Source organism: Salarias fasciatus, chromosome 19, assembly GCF_902148845.1.
Source record: "Salarias fasciatus chromosome 19, fSalaFa1.1, whole genome shotgun sequence".
Lineage (NCBI taxonomy): Eukaryota > Metazoa > Chordata > Actinopteri > Blenniiformes > Blenniidae > Salarias > Salarias fasciatus.
This window is the reverse complement of record NC_043763.1, coordinates 15730736-15749747: the sequence shown is the minus strand read 5'-3', so window position 1 is coordinate 15749747 and position 19012 is coordinate 15730736. Positions and strand designations below refer to the sequence as shown.

Sequence of the window (19012 nt, the reverse complement as noted above, 5' to 3'; positions counted from 1 at the left end):
GAAGGGTGAACTGTCCAATGGCCACCATGAGTTCATCTTTACATTCTCCAATAGTCAGATTTTCCTTCTGAAACTTCAAGGATGTGGTCTTCAAAATGTTACCAATGTGAAGCATGTTGGTCAGAAAACACTGAAAATGTTCTGTGCAGATATGCTGCAGTTCACTGTTATCACTGGTACACAGCAAATCTTCCAGTGTTGAATTAACTCTGAAAGTGTTAAAGACGAGAACTGCCACCTTAACGTGGTGGGGGAGTTTGAGAGCCCGCATGATCCCAGGAGCTATGTTGCCGGGGTTGCTTTATGCCCCCTAGTAGGGTCTCCCATGGCAAACAGGTCCTGGGTGACAGGCCAGACTGAGAGCAGTTCAAAACCCCCTATGAGTAGAAAAAGAACAAAGGTCGTTACGTCGCCCGGTATGGTGCAGCCGGGGCCCCACCCTGGAGCCAGGCCTGGAGTTGGGGCTCGTAAGCGAGCGCCTGGTGGCCGGGTCTTTGCCCACGGGGCCCGGCCGGGCTCAGCCCGAAGGGACGACGTGGGCCTGACCTCCGGTGGGCTCACCACCCACCGAGGGAACCGTAGGGGCCGGGTGCAGTGTGGATTGGGTGGCAGCCGACGGCAGGGTGCCCGGCGACCCGATCTCCGGACACAGAGACTGGCTCTAGGGACATGGAATGTCACCTCGTTGGCGGGGAAGGAGCCTGAGCTTGTGAGGGAGGTTGAGAGGTACCGGCTAGATATAGTCGGGCTCACCTCCACACATAGCCTGGGCTCTGGAACCCAACCTCTCGAGAAGGGCTGGACTCTCCACTTCTCTGGCGTTGCCTGCGGTGAGAGGCGGCGGACTGGTGTGGGTTTGCTTATAGCCCCACAGCTCAGCCGCCATGTGTTGGAGTTCACCCCAGTGAACGAGAGGGTTGCATCCCTGCGCCTTCGGGTCGGGGATAGGTGCCTCACTGTTGTCTCGGCTTACGGGCCGAACAGCAGTGCAGAGTACCCGGCCTTCTTGGAGTCCCTGGGAGGGGTGCTGGACAGTGCTCCGACTGGGGACTCCATTGTTCTACTGGGGGACTTCAACGCCCACGTGGGCAGCGACAGTGAGACCTGGAAGGGGGTGATTGGATCGCACGGCCTCCCCGATCTGAACCCGAGTGGTGTTCTGTTATTGGACTTCTGTGCTAGTCACAGTTTGTCCATAACGAACACCATGTTCGAGCACAGGAGTGTCCATAAGTGCACTTGGCACCAGGACACCCTAGGTCAGAGGTCAATGATCGACTTTGTTGTCGTGTCATCTTACCTCCGGCCACGTGTTTTGGACACTCGGGTGAAGAGAGGGGCAGAGCTGTCGACCGATCACCACCTGGTGGTGAGTTGGATTCGCTGGTGGAGGAGGAAACCGGACAGACTTGGCAGACCCAAACGTGTTGTGAGGGTCTGCTGGGAACGTCTGGCGGAACCCTCTGTCAGCATGGCTTTCAACTCCCACCTCCGGGAGAGCTTCTCTCATGTCCCGAGGAAGGCTGGGGACATTGAGTCCGAGTGGACCATGTTCTCCACCTCCATTGTCGAAGCAGCTGCTCGGAGCTGTGGTCGTAAGGTCTCCGGTGCCTGTCGTGGCGGCAACCCCCGAACCCGGTGGTGGACACCGGAAGTAAGGGCTGCCGTCAAGCTGAAGAAGGAGTCCTATCGAGCCTTGCTGGCTCATGGGACTCCCGAAGCAGCTGACGGGTACCGGCAGGCCAAGCGAACTGCAGCCCGAGCAGTTGTGGAGGCAAAAACTCGGGTCTGGGAGGAGTTCGGGGAGGTCATGGAGGAGGACTATCGGTCGGCCTCGAAGAAATTCTGGCAAACCGTCTGGCGCCTCAGGAGGGGAAAGCAGGTCTCCGCCAACACTGTTTACAGTGGAGGTGGGGAGCTGCTGACCTCAACTGGGGATATTGTTGGACGGTGGAAGGAATACTTTGAGGACCTCCTCAATCCCGTCGCCACGTCTTCCGTGGAGGAAGCAGAGGCCGAGGTCTCAGAGGTGGACTCGTCCATCACCCAAGCTGAAGTCACTGAGGTGGTTGGCAAGCTCCTCGGTGGCAAGGCACCGGGGGTGGACGAGATTCGGCCTGAGTACCTTAAGTCTCTGGATGTGCAGGGACTGTCTTGGTTGACACGTCTCTGCAACATCACGTGGCGGTCGGGGACGGTGCCTCTGGATTGGCAGACCGGGGTGGTGGTCCCCCTGTTTAAAAAGGGGGACCGGAGGGTGTGCTCCAACTGTAGGGGGATTACACTCCTCAGCCTCCCCGGGAAAGTCTATTCCAGGGTACTGGAGAGGAGGATCCGACCGATAGTCGAACCTCGGATCCAGGAGGAACAATGCGGTTTTCGTCCTGGTCGTGGAACAGTGGACCAGCTCTATACCCTCCATAGGGTGCTCGAGGGTTCGTGGGAGTTTGCCCAACCAGTCCACATGTGTTTTGTGGATTTGGAGAAGGCATTCGACAGTGTCCCTCGTGGTGTCTTGTGGGGGGTGCTCCGGGAATACGGAGTCCGCGGCCCCTTGTTAAGGGCCGTCCGGTCTTTGTATGACCGGAGTAGGAGTCTGGTCCGCATTGCCGGCAGTAAGTCGGACCTGTTCCCGGTGCATGTTGGACTCCGGCAGGGCTGCCCTTTGTCACCGGTTCTGTTCATAATCTTCATGGACAGAATTTCTAGGTGCAGCCAGGGGCCGGAGGGGGTCCGGTTCGGGAACCACAGGATTTCATCTCTGCTTTTTGCAGATGATGTTGTCCTGTTGGCTTCATCGAACCCGGACCTACAGCATGCACTGGGGCGGTTCGCAGCCGAGTGTGAAGCGGCAGGGATGAGGATCAGCACCTCCAAATCCGAGGCCATGGTCCTCGACCGGAGGAAGGTGGCTTGCCCCCTCCAGGTTGGTGGAGAGACCCTAGCCCAAGTGGAGGAGTTCAAGTATCTTGGGGTCTTGTTCACGAGTGGGGGACGGATGGAGCGTGAGATTGACAGGTGGATCGGTGCAGTGGCTGCAGTGATGCAGTTGTTGTATCGGTCCGTCGTGGTGAAGAAGGAGCTGAGCCGAAAGGCGAAGCTCTTGATTTACCGGTCAATCTACGTTCCCACCCTCACCTATGGTCATGAGCTTTGGGTCATGACCGAAAGGACAAGATCCCGGATACAAGCGGCCGAAATGAGCTTCCTCCGTAGGGTGGCTGGGCGCTCCCTTAGAGATAGGGTGAGGAGCTCAGTCACCAGGGAGGAGCTCGGAGTAGAGCCGCTACTCCTCCACATCGAGAGGAACCAGCTGAGGTGTCTCGGACATCTGTTTGGGATGCCTCCTGGACGCCTCCCTCGGGAGGTGTTCCGGGCATGTCCCACTGGGAGGAGACCCCGGGGAAGACCCAGGACACGCTGGAGAGACTATGTCTCTCGGCTGGCCTGGGAACGCCTTGGGATCCTCCCAGAGGAGCTGGAGGAAGTGTCTGGGGACAGGGAAGTCTGGGCATCCCTGCTGAGACTGCTGCCCCCGCGACCCGGCCCCGGATAAGCGGTAGAAAATGGATGGATGGATGGATGGAGTGTTAAAGAGTGGTCTCATATATACAATTTTGTAGTGTTAAAGTCTCAACACTGACCAGTGTTAATTTTCTAATACTGACACTCTGTAGAGCTATATTAATATTCCTCTCTGTTGACCAGTGTTCCTATTTAACTCTATACAATGTTAATTCTTAGAATCAACACTTTAAAGTGTATATTTTAACACTTACATTTAACACTACAACAGTGTATATACGAGACCACTCTTAACACTTTCAGAGTTAATTCAACACTGGAAAATTTGCTGTGTAGCCGGGTGTATTTTAATGGCTGGCAATAGTCTTGATATTTTTAACAGTGTTTCATGCCTCCATGCAGACCATCTGATATTATGAAATTTACCCAGTTTCACAAAGGAGATCCCATTTTCTTCACACAATTTCTTCAGAGCAGCAGTGTTTTTTGCTCCACCTCTCTGTAAATAAAACTGCAGCAGCTTGATCACAGAGCAATTAAATATCTCACAGTAAGGAACACTGCGATCAGCTGACTTTGTGCAGTTCTCCAGTGTGTGTGTGCGGTGCACAAAATGTGCACGAGAGAGTCTCCAACCGCAGCAAGTTGCCTTAGTTTCGGCACAACGCCGGTGTACACACCGGCGTTAACAGCAGCACCGTCTGTACACAGGCCAGTCATCCAAGCCTGCATCTTGGAAAAGCCTCACAAGTCCGTCAGTTATGGCCTGCGCGGTCCGATCAGCACCCAGTTTAATCAGTCCAAGGAAGTCCAAGGTAAACTCTCTGTCGCTGGACACATACACAACATACACGATTTCCTGATCGGTTTTTGTGATGTCCTCAGAACCATCAAAAGGCAGCCCCCAAAATTCAGCAGACTGCAACTTGGCTCTTAACTCCTGGCTGATTATCCGTGAGCCGCCTTCACGTGAATGATACACACCTCCGACATTCACTCCTCGCCGCTTCAGTAAAGGAATATCCTCAGAATAGGAAGAAATGGGACGTATATGTTCAGCTTTATGAAATCGAGGAGAAAAATATTGCACAGAACTTGCCGTTGTTCTTCATTCAGCCTGTCTCGCCATCTGGCAAGCGGGCGATTGGATATTTCTTCTCGGCTAGCTTGTTCATTAGCAATAGCTTGCGCCACATTAACGTGCTCTTTGTTCTTTTCATGTTTGTCAAATAAAGGATGACTGAAATTCTTTGAGCCTTTATAAAACGCACCTGTTTTGTCTGCTCGATGTGGATGTGACCGGCAAATCTTGCACCACATTTCAGTCCGCAGCACATCTTTTAGCCACTTTTCAGAAAAAACTCTTTTGTTGGGCTCCGGCTCAGTATGCCTTTTCTTTGTTGTTGGTGGTGGTGAGACACCAAAGAAGCTGCTTAAAGTCTGTTGTTTTTTTGCCATCTCTCACAGTTCACTCCTCCGTTGTACTTGGCACATGCAGATGAGATGTGTATCGTCTCCTTCTTTGGAATAATGGCGGGTGGCGACCAACAACTTAGGTGAATACCGCCTCCTACTCAGTGGCGGATTTAAAAAATTTGGGGCCAAAGGCAGAGGCAGGAATGGGGCCCTCTGAAATGAGAAGACAACACACACGCCATTTTGATACTCACTAGTTGCTCATCTCCACACGTCGACAACTGACCCTCCCAAACAGGTGTCGACGTCGCCGTTACACTTGCCGGTTGTTGTGGATATTGTATTTTATTTTGATTCATACTAAGTTTCAACATGATAAATACCATAAACAGTAAAGCCTCAGTTGCAACATCTGTCTCATTAAAACCATCTGCACATAGGCGTCAGTTTAGGGGGGGACGGGGGGGGACACTTTTTGGCAGGGGTATTTTTTTTCTCCACCTCCCACAAATCCTTTACATGTAGCCATTGTAACACATGTTATTTTCAGTAGTAAAAAATAAAAAACAACATGCGACTGTTCTTGTGCCCTGTTCCATTGGAACAGTTGGGACCGAGTTGGTCGGGGGCGGAGTTGATCAGGAGTTGGGGCCGAGTTGATTGGGGGCTGGGGTCGAGTTGGTTGGGGCCGACTTGGATTGGGGCCGTGGCCACTATAAACCGTTGTGGTTGCTGCTGCGAGCTGCTGCCGCGGTGAAGTATGTGGTCACTTTGTGGCATTTTGAGAGCAGCTTTCTGCTTTTCTCCTTTTTCCTCCTTTTTTCAGCACCGCTGGGGTAGCTTCTTTTCATCGTCTTTTTCTTTTCTGTTCTTTTCTCTTCTCTGCTCTTCTCTTGTCTTCGCGCCGTTTGTTTTCGTATGTTTTGCTGCTGTCTTCCTGGATCCTCTCTGCACATGCGCAGTAAGATGGACTGATCCAATGTAGTGGAGACTGAAGGGTGGCCCCGAGACACACATAATACAATAAGCATTCTGCTGGCATTTTAGCAACCGGATTTCAATCAAAACATAATTAATGTGTGCAATAAGTAATAACTGTATTAACCATAAGTGTATGAGGAGTTTTATGGGCCCCCCAGGAACTTGGGGCCCCAGGCAACTGCCCAGTTTTGCCTAATGATAAGTTTGCCCGTGCTCCTACTGTATCTCTTGGTGAATGTACTTCAGGTTACATTCTAATCACCATCACGTGTGTAATTTGTAACCTGACTGTCAGGTACGCAAAGGCGCGTGGTGTGACGAAATAAAGTGACGTTACGCCTCAGTGATTTTTGTCACGCATGCGTACCTGCGTACCAGTTATGTGCCTGGTAATACCTATGTTGGTCCACAGCACATATTGTAGACTTGTCACGGTAAATGCCGAGAGTGTGCTCCAGCCCCACGTTTCAGCATCCCAGTCTTTCCTATGGGCATAGCTTCAGGTCACGTGACTGCCATCTCTCTGCCTGCTCCGATGAAAAACATGGCGGACATCCATTCCATTTTCGATGAAAATCGCTGTATTTCAAGATAGTTTGAAGACTTACCTGTGTTTTGACAACTTTTATAGCGACAAATGTCCACTTTATTCCCACATTCTCCGATCAGTTGATGGGCACAAACCTCAGTTTATTCATTTTGGCTTATGTTCTTTCAGCTTGATGAGCAACATTGTGGCCACTGTACGATTCCCTTGTCGCTGGGGTGGGTGGTTGCTACGGACACATTTGAACCCAGAAGGGAGCTGATTTGAGGGATCATTATCTTTCTTTGAAGGGAAGCACATGAAGTTCAAGCCTCATGTGTCCCAGACTGACTCCAAAAGGCTCCTCCAGCCTGGTGGCTCAGAGGGTGAAGACAAACAGAACACAGGCGAACAGCCAAAAGCCCAGAGCACCATGTGACTGGGATCACACAATCAGGCACAAGTGAACAACATCAGGGTGGGAAACAGCAATCATGAGGAGAGGAGCCTGAAACCAGAGACACAGAAACACCATAATCACAGATGATCATCGATAATTGGATTTTTACTCTGAAGAAAGATTAAACTACTCAGCGATTAGAACTCTATTGCTGATGAAATCTCATGATAGTTGTCGGGTTGTCTTATTCAGTTCCCACTGTGATAAGCTCAAGGAAAACATGCCCAATATAATCAGTAACAGCAACAACCAATGATTGCTTCAGGCTCGAATCCCAAAACCTCCCCCATCTGTTTTTCTTTTTTTTTTCTTTTCAGATAATAAAACGTACGCTCAGACAGTTAGACTTTTTCACTCTCTGTGCTGCAGTCAGCCCTCACTTCAGTTCAGTCAAACTTTGGGAAGTTGATACTTGTAAATAAAATGGATACAGCAGGAAAGGTAAGAACACTTGAAATGAATCGTGTTTGGAAACTCTGTTTGCATATTTTCATCTGATATTTTTAAGGTATCCGAGTAATGCAGACACAGTGCTGCTGTATGCATGGTGTGACATTCTTTGATGATACACTCATCACACACAGACAGAACTAATTTGCTTTATTAGAGTATTAAAAAAAAAAAAAAAAAAACCTAGTGTGACAAAAAAAAGCGATAAACTAAAATGTTTTGTAACTGATGTGGTTTTAAAGACGGGACTGGAAGGTTTATGAATGCATTCTCTCCAAGGTTAAAATAAATGATATGTTTCAATAAGACATGGAATTACAAGGAATTGTGTTCAAGTATTTCTCACAAATATGATGGAATTGCTCCTTTAAATTTTTTTTTTCACTTTTTTAAACTGCACCGTAACTCCATTTCTTGATTCCCAGCTGTGATCCATCACAGCTTCCAATTCAGTTACGCAACATCTGTTTACATGACCTGAAAACCTGCAGCCCAAAAGCTTCCAGGCTTATTGATTCAAGGAAAAGCAAGTTCTTTGTTGAAGCAAACTAACATTTATTGAACAATTTGCCAACTAACCTGAATGTACTGATGAACTAAAGGGTTGTCTGTTTAAAAACAAGCACAAACGAGATATTACAGGCAAACATGTAAAAGCAGACATGTTTGTTTGTTTGTTTGTTTGTTTGTTTGTTTGTTTGTTTGTTTTACACATTTGAAAAACACAGGAAAATCAAATCTTCCTTCACCACAGATGCTGCTGTTCTGGTAATGACAGGCATTTCCTCCGCTGGCCCCCCTACAGCTTTTATTTGCTCAGTTTATTGGGAAATCTGTCTCTCTGTTCGGCCGAGCAAACATTTCAGAAGCAACAGCAAGGTTTTTGTGTTGAGTTTTTTGGGGACAAATTCATCTTTATTTTCTGCAGTGCTCCGTGTTGGATACTTTTGTCCACCAACACGTCCATCTGCATGGAATCACATTGCATTTTGTGCTTGTGGTCGCTCATCGCTCTATTCAGCCACTCCATATTGAACACAAAACCATGGAGTGAATGCCATTTCCAGCAGATAATTTCTGTGTAAACAGGTTCTAATGCATGTATTAGAATATTCTTACTGAGGGATCTTAGTAACTTGATCGTTATGAGTATATTTTACTTATATTTTTGCTGCATTTTGTAGGTCATCAGATGTAAAGCAGCAGTGGCCTGGGAGCCCAACAAGCCTTTGGTGATTGAAGAGATTGAGGTGGCTCCGCCTCAGGCCAATGAAGTTCGTGTTAAGGTGAGAAAAAAAAAATAGACATGAAAAACGACTACAATCAACATAGTAATCAATATTTTGTATATATTGTGTTCTATGAGCCTCTGTAATGGTAAAGTTATCCATGGTGAGATAAATAAAGTCTATTCTATTCTATTTAAAACAAAAGAAAGAGTTACTGAACTTCCTGTTTTCATGTTGTTGCCTTCTTTTGGGACAGATTGTGGCCTCCTCACTGTGCCGTTCGGACCTCTACTTTCTTCTGGAAGGCAAAAACGATTCGAACTTCCCCATGGTCCTCGGCCACGAGGCAGCTGGCATCGTGGAGAGCGTCGGGCCCGGAGTCACTGAATTTGAACAAGGTCAGTTTGATTGTGGATTTTAGGGCAGTGGTTAAAATTGCATTAAGGATATAGTGCAAACTGTGGAGATTTGATAAATGCAAACTAGATTTTGGCAGACTTTTAACTGGAACCTCCAAAAGCTCCTAACACATTTCTATTCAGTATTCACATGTCAGTCAAGGACAGGGCAAGAAACAGACATAAGAAGGGGAAGTCAAGAACCTAAAACACTGAGAGACATCATGAGACTTCTGAATAAAACAGGAAGCAGAAGAGACATCAAATGTCCACCATAACAATATCTTCAATTTGTTTCTCAGGGGACAAGGTGATCCCGATATTTCTTTCGCAGTGTCGTGAATGCCGCTTCTGCAAGAATCCTAAGACCAACCTGTGTGACGACTCTGTGTGAGTTTAATACATAATATTCTTCTGTTTGCTTCGTCTCCGTCACAAAGCTGCTCATACTCTGTCCCCATCAATCCTCAGTGAGGAGATAAACAGTGTGTAAGGTTTCTGGAATTCTATCAACGAAAAAGAACAAAGAAATTCAAGATAGATGCCCTTTTAAACTTTAACTTTCCACTTTATTCTAGACATATATCTCCTTCAGACATAATTAATGTTGTTAACCTTTCACGTTCAGACCCATTGTTCGTTATGAGGGAATGCCAGAACCGGTTTCTCGGTTGACCTGCAAAGGGAAGAAGTTGACGCAGTTCACGAGAACCAGCACCTTCTCTGAGTACACTGTGGTGAAGCAGAGCGCTCTGGCCAAGATCGACCCTGGTGCTCCTCTGGATAAAGTCTGTCTCCTGGGCTGTGGAATCAGCACTGGATATGGAGCAGCTGTTAATACCGCCAAGGTATTTGGTGTGGATGTCGAGGTCATGTGATGCCATACACTAGTGCACGTGTTCATTTGACAAAACTCTATTCAAGAGAAATATCATCTGTCTGTCTCCACAGTCTGAAACTGACCAAAGTCTCCTTTCCTGCAGGTGGAACCGGGCTCCACCTGTGCCGTGTTCGGCCTGGGAGCTGTGGGTTTGGCTGCAGTCATGGGATGCAAAGCTGCAGGAGCCAAAAGAATCATTGCTGTTGACACCAATCCAGACAAGTTTGGCAAGGCCAAAGTGTTTGGTGCTACTGACTTTGTGAACCCCAAGGATCATGATAAACCAATCAGCCAGGTGCTGAGTGACATGACCAACGGAGGCGTGGACTACTCCCTGGAGTGCATCGGAAATGTTGGAGTCATGGTAGGGGGGTTGGAATCCACGTTGCAATACTTTTGCAGAAGGCAAAACTTGATTGGGACAACAAAAAAGTCAGCATTATTCATACATATTATTATCATTGTTAAAGAAAATACTTATTTTCACATTGATAACAACAGAAGATGAAATCAAATTAGAGAGTTTTGTGTGATTCGTTCGGTTAATCTCAGCATATGTTAAAGACGTGTTTGAGTCAGCTGACGTTGTGCTCCTCCTCCATGTAGCGCAGTGCCTTGGAGTCTTGTGTGAGAGGTTGGGGCGTCAGCGTGATTGTCGGCCTCACAAACGTGCACGACTTCTCTGCCCGACCCATTCAGCTTCTGTTGGGACGAACATGGACTGGCTCGGTTTTCGGAGGTGAGAACAACCCAAATCATCATTACATTGTCATGAATTGCTCATGAGTTCTGCAGCCTCACATACATTCTGTGTCCCAGGGTTTAAGAGTAAGGACGGCGTGCAGCAGATGGTCAAAGCCTACATGGACAAGAAGATAAAGGTGGACGAGTTCATCAGTCACAACTTGACCTTGAATGAAATCAACGATGCCATTGAACTGTTGAAGCAGGGGAAGAGGTGAGGACTTTTATTATATTGTTTTCTCATGTCAGAAAATCACAAGAGTAACTCCAGTCAAATACAAGTGCCATTGTGCTAATTTTTTGCTCCTTTTTTGTTGCACAGCATCCGGACTGTGATGAGGATTTCTCCAGAATGAGCAAAACCTTCTCAATCTGGACCTTCTGTCAATACTCCGTTCTAAATGGGACGACTGAGGCTTTGACAGGAAATGGGCAACTTCTCATTGTTACTACAAGACGACCACATTCCGTTTGACCAGAATCATATTTGGTGATTAAATGAAACAGAATAATTGTGTGTCACTAATTTTAATTTCCTATTTGATTTTTTTCCTTGATATTAATACTGTAATTTGTCAAAGATTGCAATTAATAGGTACAAAGGCCGTATGTGGCCTGCGGCTCCACAGTTGACCGTGTCTGGCTGAGACTGATGGTATTCTTCTATGTACCACCAATTTTCTGTCATTTACTCATTTGGAAAAAATGAAACTCACAATGATGGCTTACATGCCTAACAACAGTTATGCCAAGTTTCACATCTCATTATACTGGAGAAAGATAGAGAAGAAAGAACATGTTTCCTTTATCTGCTTCAAGGGCCTGGAGCCCATTACAGCCAACAGTTGGTGAAAGGCAGGATACAGCCATGAACAGGTCAGTCGTTAATTAGAAAGTTAACACAGGCCATCCGTCCTTTCATTCATCGTATACAACCATTTCATCCAGACGCGAGCTCCTCCAGTTGGAGCTTATCACAGCCAATAATAAGTGAAAACAGAAGTACAGTACAACATAGAAAGGTCACAAGTCCAAGGATGTAAAAGCATTAGCAGTGGTTAGATCAATAATCCGGTCTCGTCTCTGTATCTCGTGTTTTCCCTCGCTGTCATTGGCAATGAAAAAAACTGTGACAGGCAAATGATGGATGTAGCTTATATCGTATTTTCCCACTGATTAACAGTCGTAAAGATGGCTTGCAATGGTACACTCATTTATACACACCCAAATGCTCAAGGACACTTCAACATATGGAGGACTGAACCTGAAAACTTTCACCTGAGATATGACCCGCTTTGCCAACTCAGCCATAGTATACGAGTGTGCATTTGTATTATTCATACCATGGATTTTGCAGTTTGTGTGTCCAGATATTTGCTTTGATTTTAAGAGATCTCTGCTGGTAACAACATCATGATGTCCTGAGTGCATTTAGTCAAGTGTATAGCATGTTCTCACCTAACATGATGTAGTCTACTATTTAAATCTTTTGGTCTAAAAATGTCTGCGACTGGACTAAAATAAGAATATTTGTTAGTTTTTTCTATTTTTTTCATCGACTATTCAGTCTCAGTGACTTGATAAAAAGAAAACAAAGTGTGTGGAGAGTATGGCAAAATAACCTTCAACGAAAAAAAGACACACAAAAGGGACTCTATTTTCCTTTAGCGCACACACACACACACACACACACCCCATTGTCGATATAGTCGTCAGTTTTTTTTTTTTTTTGTAATCCAAAAGAGCACACTTTCCACTTTCCATGACTGAACAGTACAAAGTGTACATTCACCACACCCTCATCTGGCTCACATGCAGTGACTTGTCTCCAGACACCAGACGCCATTCTATATGTACATGCAACGCTTTATTACACAGAACAGGCCACCAGACATGATAGAACATGATTATAATCAAGATTAACGTTTTTACTCACGTCACTGTGATGACTCACATTCTAAAAGATACTAACTGCTCAACATTTGCTGAATGTACTGTACTTATATCTAAAAAAATGACGATTTGAATACAGTCATCGTTAATAATTACTGCTCTTTATTGCAGCTCGTCTCTTTCATCACTACTTTGAATTGGAGTCTGAATACTAGTAGATCAAAAAATAGCATATGATGACAATTAAGAGTTACGATGTTGTGTACACGGCAGTATTTCAACTGCTTTACTTCTCTGGTTCCTGAATAAAGTTTTATAATTGAATTAAGTGTCTGGGTTAATCTTTGGTGTTCTTTGTGAAGCTTGATCTGTCTCTCATTCCAGGCTCCCTGGTCCCCCTCCCCCCATGTATTTCACCTGTGCCTGAGTGTGTGATTGTCGTCACCTGGTGGCTTTAGCCTATAATGAGCTTTTCTTCTGTGTTCTGTTTGTCAGTCTGTCTGCGTTCCTGTACTCTTGATTTCCCTTTTAGATAGTAAAATGAGTTTCTTTTACCAACAATGGTGTCAGCCATCTTGACATTAAGTTGTTAAAGTATGAAAAGAAAGAAAATTTCTTAAATTAAAAAAACTTCTGAGTAAATCAGTTATCATTCAAGTCTGATCAATCAGTAAATTCTGAGTGGTTATTGGTAATGGTTGTCCTGCACCTGTGTTTACTTCACCTGCAACCACTATATCACTCCATAAACTCTGAAAAAAAAAACAAACAAACTATTATTTACAAGAAATTCTTATTAAATAAAATGTATGCTGTATTTCATTGCGTATGTTTTACAGGACCTCATGAATTAAAAGTGTCTTCTAAAAGTTGCAATCTATTGTGATTTGAAAAATTATTCTAATACTACAAAAGCAGCTGTTTAATCATATTTGTATTCATCTCTTTTGCAGTACAAATATCTTTAAAATTATACTCCAGTTGTTGGCAAACTTTCCTTCCTGCTCGGCATACTCTGTTTCTTCTCAGGAAATTTCCAGTATTTCTTCTTCCTCTTTCATTTATTAATTTTTCATTATTTTTTTTTTTTAATGTATAACATCTCAACCTTTATCAAATAACTTTTTCTTTGAGCAACATGCTGCGCCCTTGACTTCCATGCTTGGCTCTAATAGAGCTACATTGTTTCTCCTACAGGGGGCATTGGTATCTCTTATATAACCGGGGATGGGCTTTCCTTTCCCTGAGAAACCTATATGTATTCATATTTTCTGTAGAATAAACTTGTCACGAATCTATTATTTCTTCAGATACCCTTGACTGCCTTTAAATAAAGGAAGAAAAAAAAACTCCTGGAACACAATAGAACACATGTCTGTAAGTGTGTTCCTGTGTGTCTTCCTGAGGAGGGAACGTGAGAGAGAGAGCACTCTGGGAAGGGGCAGGGTCCCTCTGTGTGAGTGGTCTAAACACTGATAAGAGCAACCTTCCTGTCTAACCCTGGAGTCGGCTTGTGGCTGTGGAACAGCATGGCGACCGCAGGGAAGGTAGGCACATTGCTACATCTGTTTGTTGTTTTCTTTTGTGAATGTTTGATTGATTTTAGTGTGTGAAAACGCTGCGATGACTGCCAAGATCATCTCTGCTCAGTCAAGTGTTTACAGAGTGGAGTTCATGTTTACAGTAAATGGAAAGACAGACAGTAGGCTTCCCCTCGTTTTCACAACCAGGTTATAAAGAATTTTATGTGTGATTTTTGGAATCAGTGTTATTTACTGTGATCTGTTGCATCTGTTTCATTGCTGCAACATGCTGGGCATTATTCTTTTTGACCTCAAGAAGGTCAAAGTTCAGTCCTTTACAGTTTGTTGAAAAGCTAAACGATCCACGTGCTGATGGAACTGCTTCCAGAGAGGATTTCTGAGCTCTGACTGACCGGCTGAAGCGTTTGGGATGCTTGTTCTAGGTGATTCGGTGCAAAGCAGCTGTGGCATGGGGCCCGGGGAAACCCCTGGTGATGGAGGAGGTGGAGGTGGAACCTCCAAAAGCCGGCGAGGTCCGCATCAAGGTACTGAACTCTAACATCGGAGGGATGCGTCAAGTGACAAGCAACAGTTTCTTCGCTGTCCTCAAATATATGGAAAGCTGTCGTTGCTTGTATGTCGTCTTTATATCCTGACTCACTCCTCACTAAAGCCTTATCTGGAAGGTTTGTATGAACTATACATGTAATCAGGCACGACGCTGTACTCTGTGTACTTTTCACCTCCCACCTGTAGTCAGAACAAACCCCTGCTTTAGCGCTGTATATTTAATTTGCCCTGAGCAACAACAGGGCGGAACAACCTTTTGTACATCAGAGGGAAAATGGATTTCAGATCGCGGTCCTTTGTTTCAGATCGCAGCCACGGGGATTTGTCACACTGACTCCTACACGCTGAGCGGCTCAGACCCCGAGGGAGTCTTCCCCGTGGTGCTGGGACACGAGGGAGCCGGCACCGTGGAGAGCGTGGGAGAGGGAGTCACCAAGTTTAAGCCAGGTTCTTCTTTTTCCTCCTCTCGCAAGCACAGAGACGAGCGCTTCATAACCAGTAAAACTGGTTAGAGACTCTCAAACAGGCTTGGGTTTTCAGTGTCTAGCAGACTCCATGAAATGTTGGAAGTAATCTGATTTCACTCCACATTTCTGTGGCATCAGCTCTCTGGCTCCTGAGATATTTTTCAAACCATTCTGATGAAACTCTGGAGGCCGCTCTGCATGAAAACTACATGAAATCAACAGTGTTTCAAACACACATCAACAGTCTTATCCTCCTGATATCCGCCTGCATAAATCTACTGACTGACTGAATAATCAGATGATAATCGTGTGCATGCCGTACCTACTGAGTTCAAGGATCTCTGAAATGTAAGCGATAAGCCTGTGACAATGTGCTTTTTTTGTTCAGGCGACACGGTCATACCCTTGTACGTCCCACAGTGTGGAGAGTGCAAGTTCTGCAAGAATCCCAAAACCAATTTATGTCAAAAGATCAGGTAGAGGAAGCGGAGTGCGCCTGTCTGCTTTATTCATGCGGGAAACAATTCTGAAAGTGTGTGTCCTGTCCTGTAGGCTCACTCAGGGCAAAGGCCTAATGCCTGATGGGACCACTCGCTTCTCCTGCAAAGGACAGAGCCTCTTCCACTTCATGGGCTGCAGCACCTTCTCCGAATACACTGTGGTTGCTGATATTTCTCTGGCCAAAGTAGACCAGAGGGCTCCTCTGGAAAAAGTGTGTCTGCTGGGCTGTGGCATCTCCACAGGCTACGGGGCTGCTCTCAACACTGCCAAGGTTAGTTAATCTCTCACACTCGTCTCATTAATCTGCATTTATACAAAAACAAAGCAGCCGACCTTTAGTCCGAGAGTGTCCCCCACTCCATGAGGTGTCTCAGTGTCAGTATCAATGTGTGTGTACTTTACAGCTAATGCTTCTGACAAGAGAACAACAAAGTCACATATTTAATGTCCCTTTGGGTCCATATCAAAGTATCTTCGCAATTAATGGGAGTCGTGTAATTTATCATGCCCGGAGGCTGACTTCTACTGGCTGCGTTGGCCTTTACACAGCATGCATTCTAACAAAAAAATCACGACAGGAAAGGAAATTAATTAAACATTACTTATGAGGATCCTATTGAATTTGTTAAGGTGTCATCATGAGTTTGAAATTAGTGGCTCGATTTGCTCAACATTGATTTCATTACTTGACTGAAGATGGACTAAAATACTACCTAATGCTTAAGTACCATGAATATTTATCCTATATATCTACACGTGCCTGTCACTCATCACTCACCTCCACCCTGCAGGTGGAGGCGGGCTCCACCTGCGCCGTGTTCGGCCTCGGGGCTCTGGGCCTCGCCGCGATAATGGGCTGCAAAGCGGCCGGGGCCGGCAGGATCATCGGCATCGATCTCAATCCCGACAAGTTTAAAACCGCTCGCGAGTTTGGGGCCACAGACCTGGTGAACCCGAAAGACCACAGCAAGCCCATCCAGGAGGTGCTGGTGGAGATGACAGACGGAGGCGTGGACTACTCCTTTGAATGCGTAGGCAACGTGGCGATCATGGTGAGTTCGTCCGAAATGAAGGAAATCAAATCAACACGCTGAACGTGGACTAAACTCTCGAGTGCAGCGATATTTGCGTTGGTGAGTGTGTTCCTGCGCGAGGTGACGGTGCGGCGATGTTGTCTCCGGGTGGCAGAGGGCAGCTCTGGAGGCCTGCCATAAAGGATGGGGCACCAGCGTCATTATCGGAGTGGCTGCTGCAGGGCAAGAGATCTCCACCCGGCCGTTCCAGCTGGTGACCGGACGCACCTGGAAAGGCACCGCCTTCGGAGGTATTTCAGTTTAACCACTCTGAATGGTCAGAGATGCCAGTTTAAGATGGTTCATAACAGTCAGATTCTTGTTGTTTTCACTGTTTGTTTATATGTCAAGAAAGTTCAGACCCAATGAAATTTTAACTTTTTGAAAAGGTTTTCCACTGTTTTCCAAACGTTTCCCTCCCAGTTTCTGTCTCAATTCAACTTTCCTGAAGCTCTGAGTCCTGCAGCAGTCAGTCGACAGTAACAATGGAGGAATCCAGAGCGCTGTTTGTGCGGCTCCCTCTTCTGAACTGAACAGTGGCTCTCGGACAAAGCATACATTCACCACGCCCTCATCTGGCTCACATGCAGCGACACGTTTACACATACTGTTCTCCACATGCAATGGTGCCTATAAGAACGAAGCACCAGCTACTGGCCTGACATGCAAACTGCAGTTTGGAAAATTTCAGAAAAAAAAAAAAAAAAGAAAAAAAAAATCCAACAGAAAACTATTAGATTTAGAATTTTTTTCTGTTTTTTTCCCATTTGCAGAGGTCTAAATTCCAATTAAGCTGATTTCTTCAGCAGGTTTATCGGGTAAAGCAGTAATTATATGATACTTTGTTGTAAGATGAGAAGCAACTCTGATAGTATTTATCTCGGGTGCAGTCGGACTTTGCTTACTGTTATTAATTACCCCTTGACCTGGCAGAAAAAAAAAACAAAACAATCACCACTCCCCTCCTCTGAAGGATCTTGTGACAGTCAGTAATGCAATAATAAGGTTTTTTTCAATGCAATAAAGTCCAAATTGTAGTTACTTGCTAATAGTTTAAAAACTTGCTAAAAGCTTTTGTTGCAAGCTGTGTACATTTGGCTCAAGTTATTGCATTATTCCACTTAAGAGGTTGTGTTATTTTTTTCACAGGTTACAAAAGCGTGGACAGTGTCCCCAAACTGGTGGATGAATACATGCAGAAGAAGCTGAAAGTGGACGAGTTTGTGACTCACATCCTGCCCTTTGAGAAGATCACCAATGGGTTCGATCTCATGCACGCTGGGAAATGGTAAATCCTGGATTTCATCTCCTCTCTCATGCCGGTTTGTTATGTTAAAGTGGTTAATGCTGCAGCATCCCTCCGGATTTGGGTTGTGTTCACACAAAAATCACTTTCGCCCTCTGTCGAGGACAAAACTGAGATAAGATGGATCGCACAGCGGCCTTTGCCTAATATATATTCTTTTTCTTTTAGCGTAAAGGATTTGGGGCTGTTAAAAACTGACATTTGCTTTCTCCTCTTGTTTTCAGCATCCGCGTCGTCCTTCAGCTCTAGACACGGAGGAGCAGAGCGTGACAATCTGCTGCGCTGTTTACACGTTTATTCGCCTCACTTTAATAAATCTTTCAATTCCCCAAGTGTTTGTCTTATTGGGACAATGTGCTGTCAGAGAGAAGCGTATACAGTACTCACTGGGAGAAAACTGAGAGGACGAAACAGAAAACCAAACAGGATTATTCAGAAACGTTCTTTGATCTTGAGTGAATGAATAATAATATCGTACAACCGCAACTGCTGAGGGATCCATTTTTTGGGAACAGTGCGGCCACAGAAGTCAGATTATACTGTGCTGCACATGAAGTTCACAGTGTTTTGATACTCAGTATCCTCAAATTCATGTCCCAGTGGGAGCTGAACATTTTGCACATTTGGTTCTAAACCTATGTGAGAGGTGAAAGTTCACACTGGCTTTGAAGAGTCAGATGTGAATAGTTGGTTTAAATTGTCACCGGGTTGGGGAATTCACTGCAACACATGTGATATAAACAGGTCAACAGCTGGGTTTCACAACAGCTTGGTTCAGGAACAGTACGAACCCCAGAAGAGCACGGTCATCCCTCCTCCTACGCACTTTTTGTGGTAGTGGAGCCCGTTCGGATTTCTCCGAGGCGAACAGACGGCGCATCTGGTTGAGGAAGAACAATGAGATCACAAAGAACTGAGGGGTTGGAGATGGATGGGTTTATTTAACCGCACATGATTTCTGAACTCACAAAGGCCTTCCTCTTCCAGCTCTGACAACCGTATTTTTGTATTTTTTTATATTTTCTGGAAAATTATTTGGTTCTGCACCTTAACAAAAACATTAAACTTCA

General features: G+C 45.6%; 2 protein-coding genes across 2 annotated transcripts; both read left to right on the top strand.

The window, feature by feature from the left end:
* The first annotated feature begins 7263 nt into the window (after window positions 1–7263).
* Window positions 7264–12826, top strand: LOC115407324 (alcohol dehydrogenase 1-like). Its single transcript, XM_030117712.1, has 9 exons — window positions 7264–7349; window positions 8543–8644; window positions 8844–8985; window positions 9288–9375; window positions 9614–9833; window positions 9969–10229; window positions 10472–10604; window positions 10685–10823; window positions 10932–12826. The coding sequence occupies exons 1-9, from the start codon at window positions 7332–7334 to the stop codon at window positions 10963–10965; spliced, it is 1137 nt and encodes a 378-aa protein (XP_029973572.1). The 5' UTR covers window positions 7264–7331; the 3' UTR covers window positions 10966–12826.
* A 1094-nt stretch (window positions 12827–13920) lies between these two features.
* Window positions 13921–18512, top strand: LOC115406517 (alcohol dehydrogenase class-3 chain L). Its single transcript, XM_030116611.1, has 9 exons — window positions 13921–14049; window positions 14469–14570; window positions 14901–15042; window positions 15451–15538; window positions 15615–15834; window positions 16355–16615; window positions 16752–16887; window positions 17786–17924; window positions 18167–18512. Exons 1-9 carry the CDS (start codon window positions 14032–14034, stop codon window positions 18189–18191), a joined length of 1131 nt encoding a protein of 376 aa, XP_029972471.1. The 5' UTR covers window positions 13921–14031; the 3' UTR covers window positions 18192–18512.
* The last annotated feature ends 500 nt before the right edge of the window (window positions 18513–19012 follow it).

Excerpts from the sequence above, each read along its gene's own strand:
- LOC115407324 (XM_030117712.1), top strand. Across the intron at positions 9,376-9,613 it reads AACCTGTGTGACGACTCTGT|ACCCATTGTTCGTTATGAGG; the intron begins GTGAGTTTAATA and ends TTTCACGTTCAG. Across the intron at positions 10,230-10,471 it reads TCGGAAATGTTGGAGTCATG|CGCAGTGCCTTGGAGTCTTG; the intron begins GTAGGGGGGTTG and ends TCCTCCATGTAG.
- LOC115406517 (XM_030116611.1), top strand. Across the intron at positions 16,888-17,785 it reads GAAAGGCACCGCCTTCGGAG|GTTACAAAAGCGTGGACAGT; the intron begins GTATTTCAGTTT and ends TTTTTTTCACAG. Across the intron at positions 17,925-18,166 it reads CTCATGCACGCTGGGAAATG|CATCCGCGTCGTCCTTCAGC; the intron begins GTAAATCCTGGA and ends TCTTGTTTTCAG.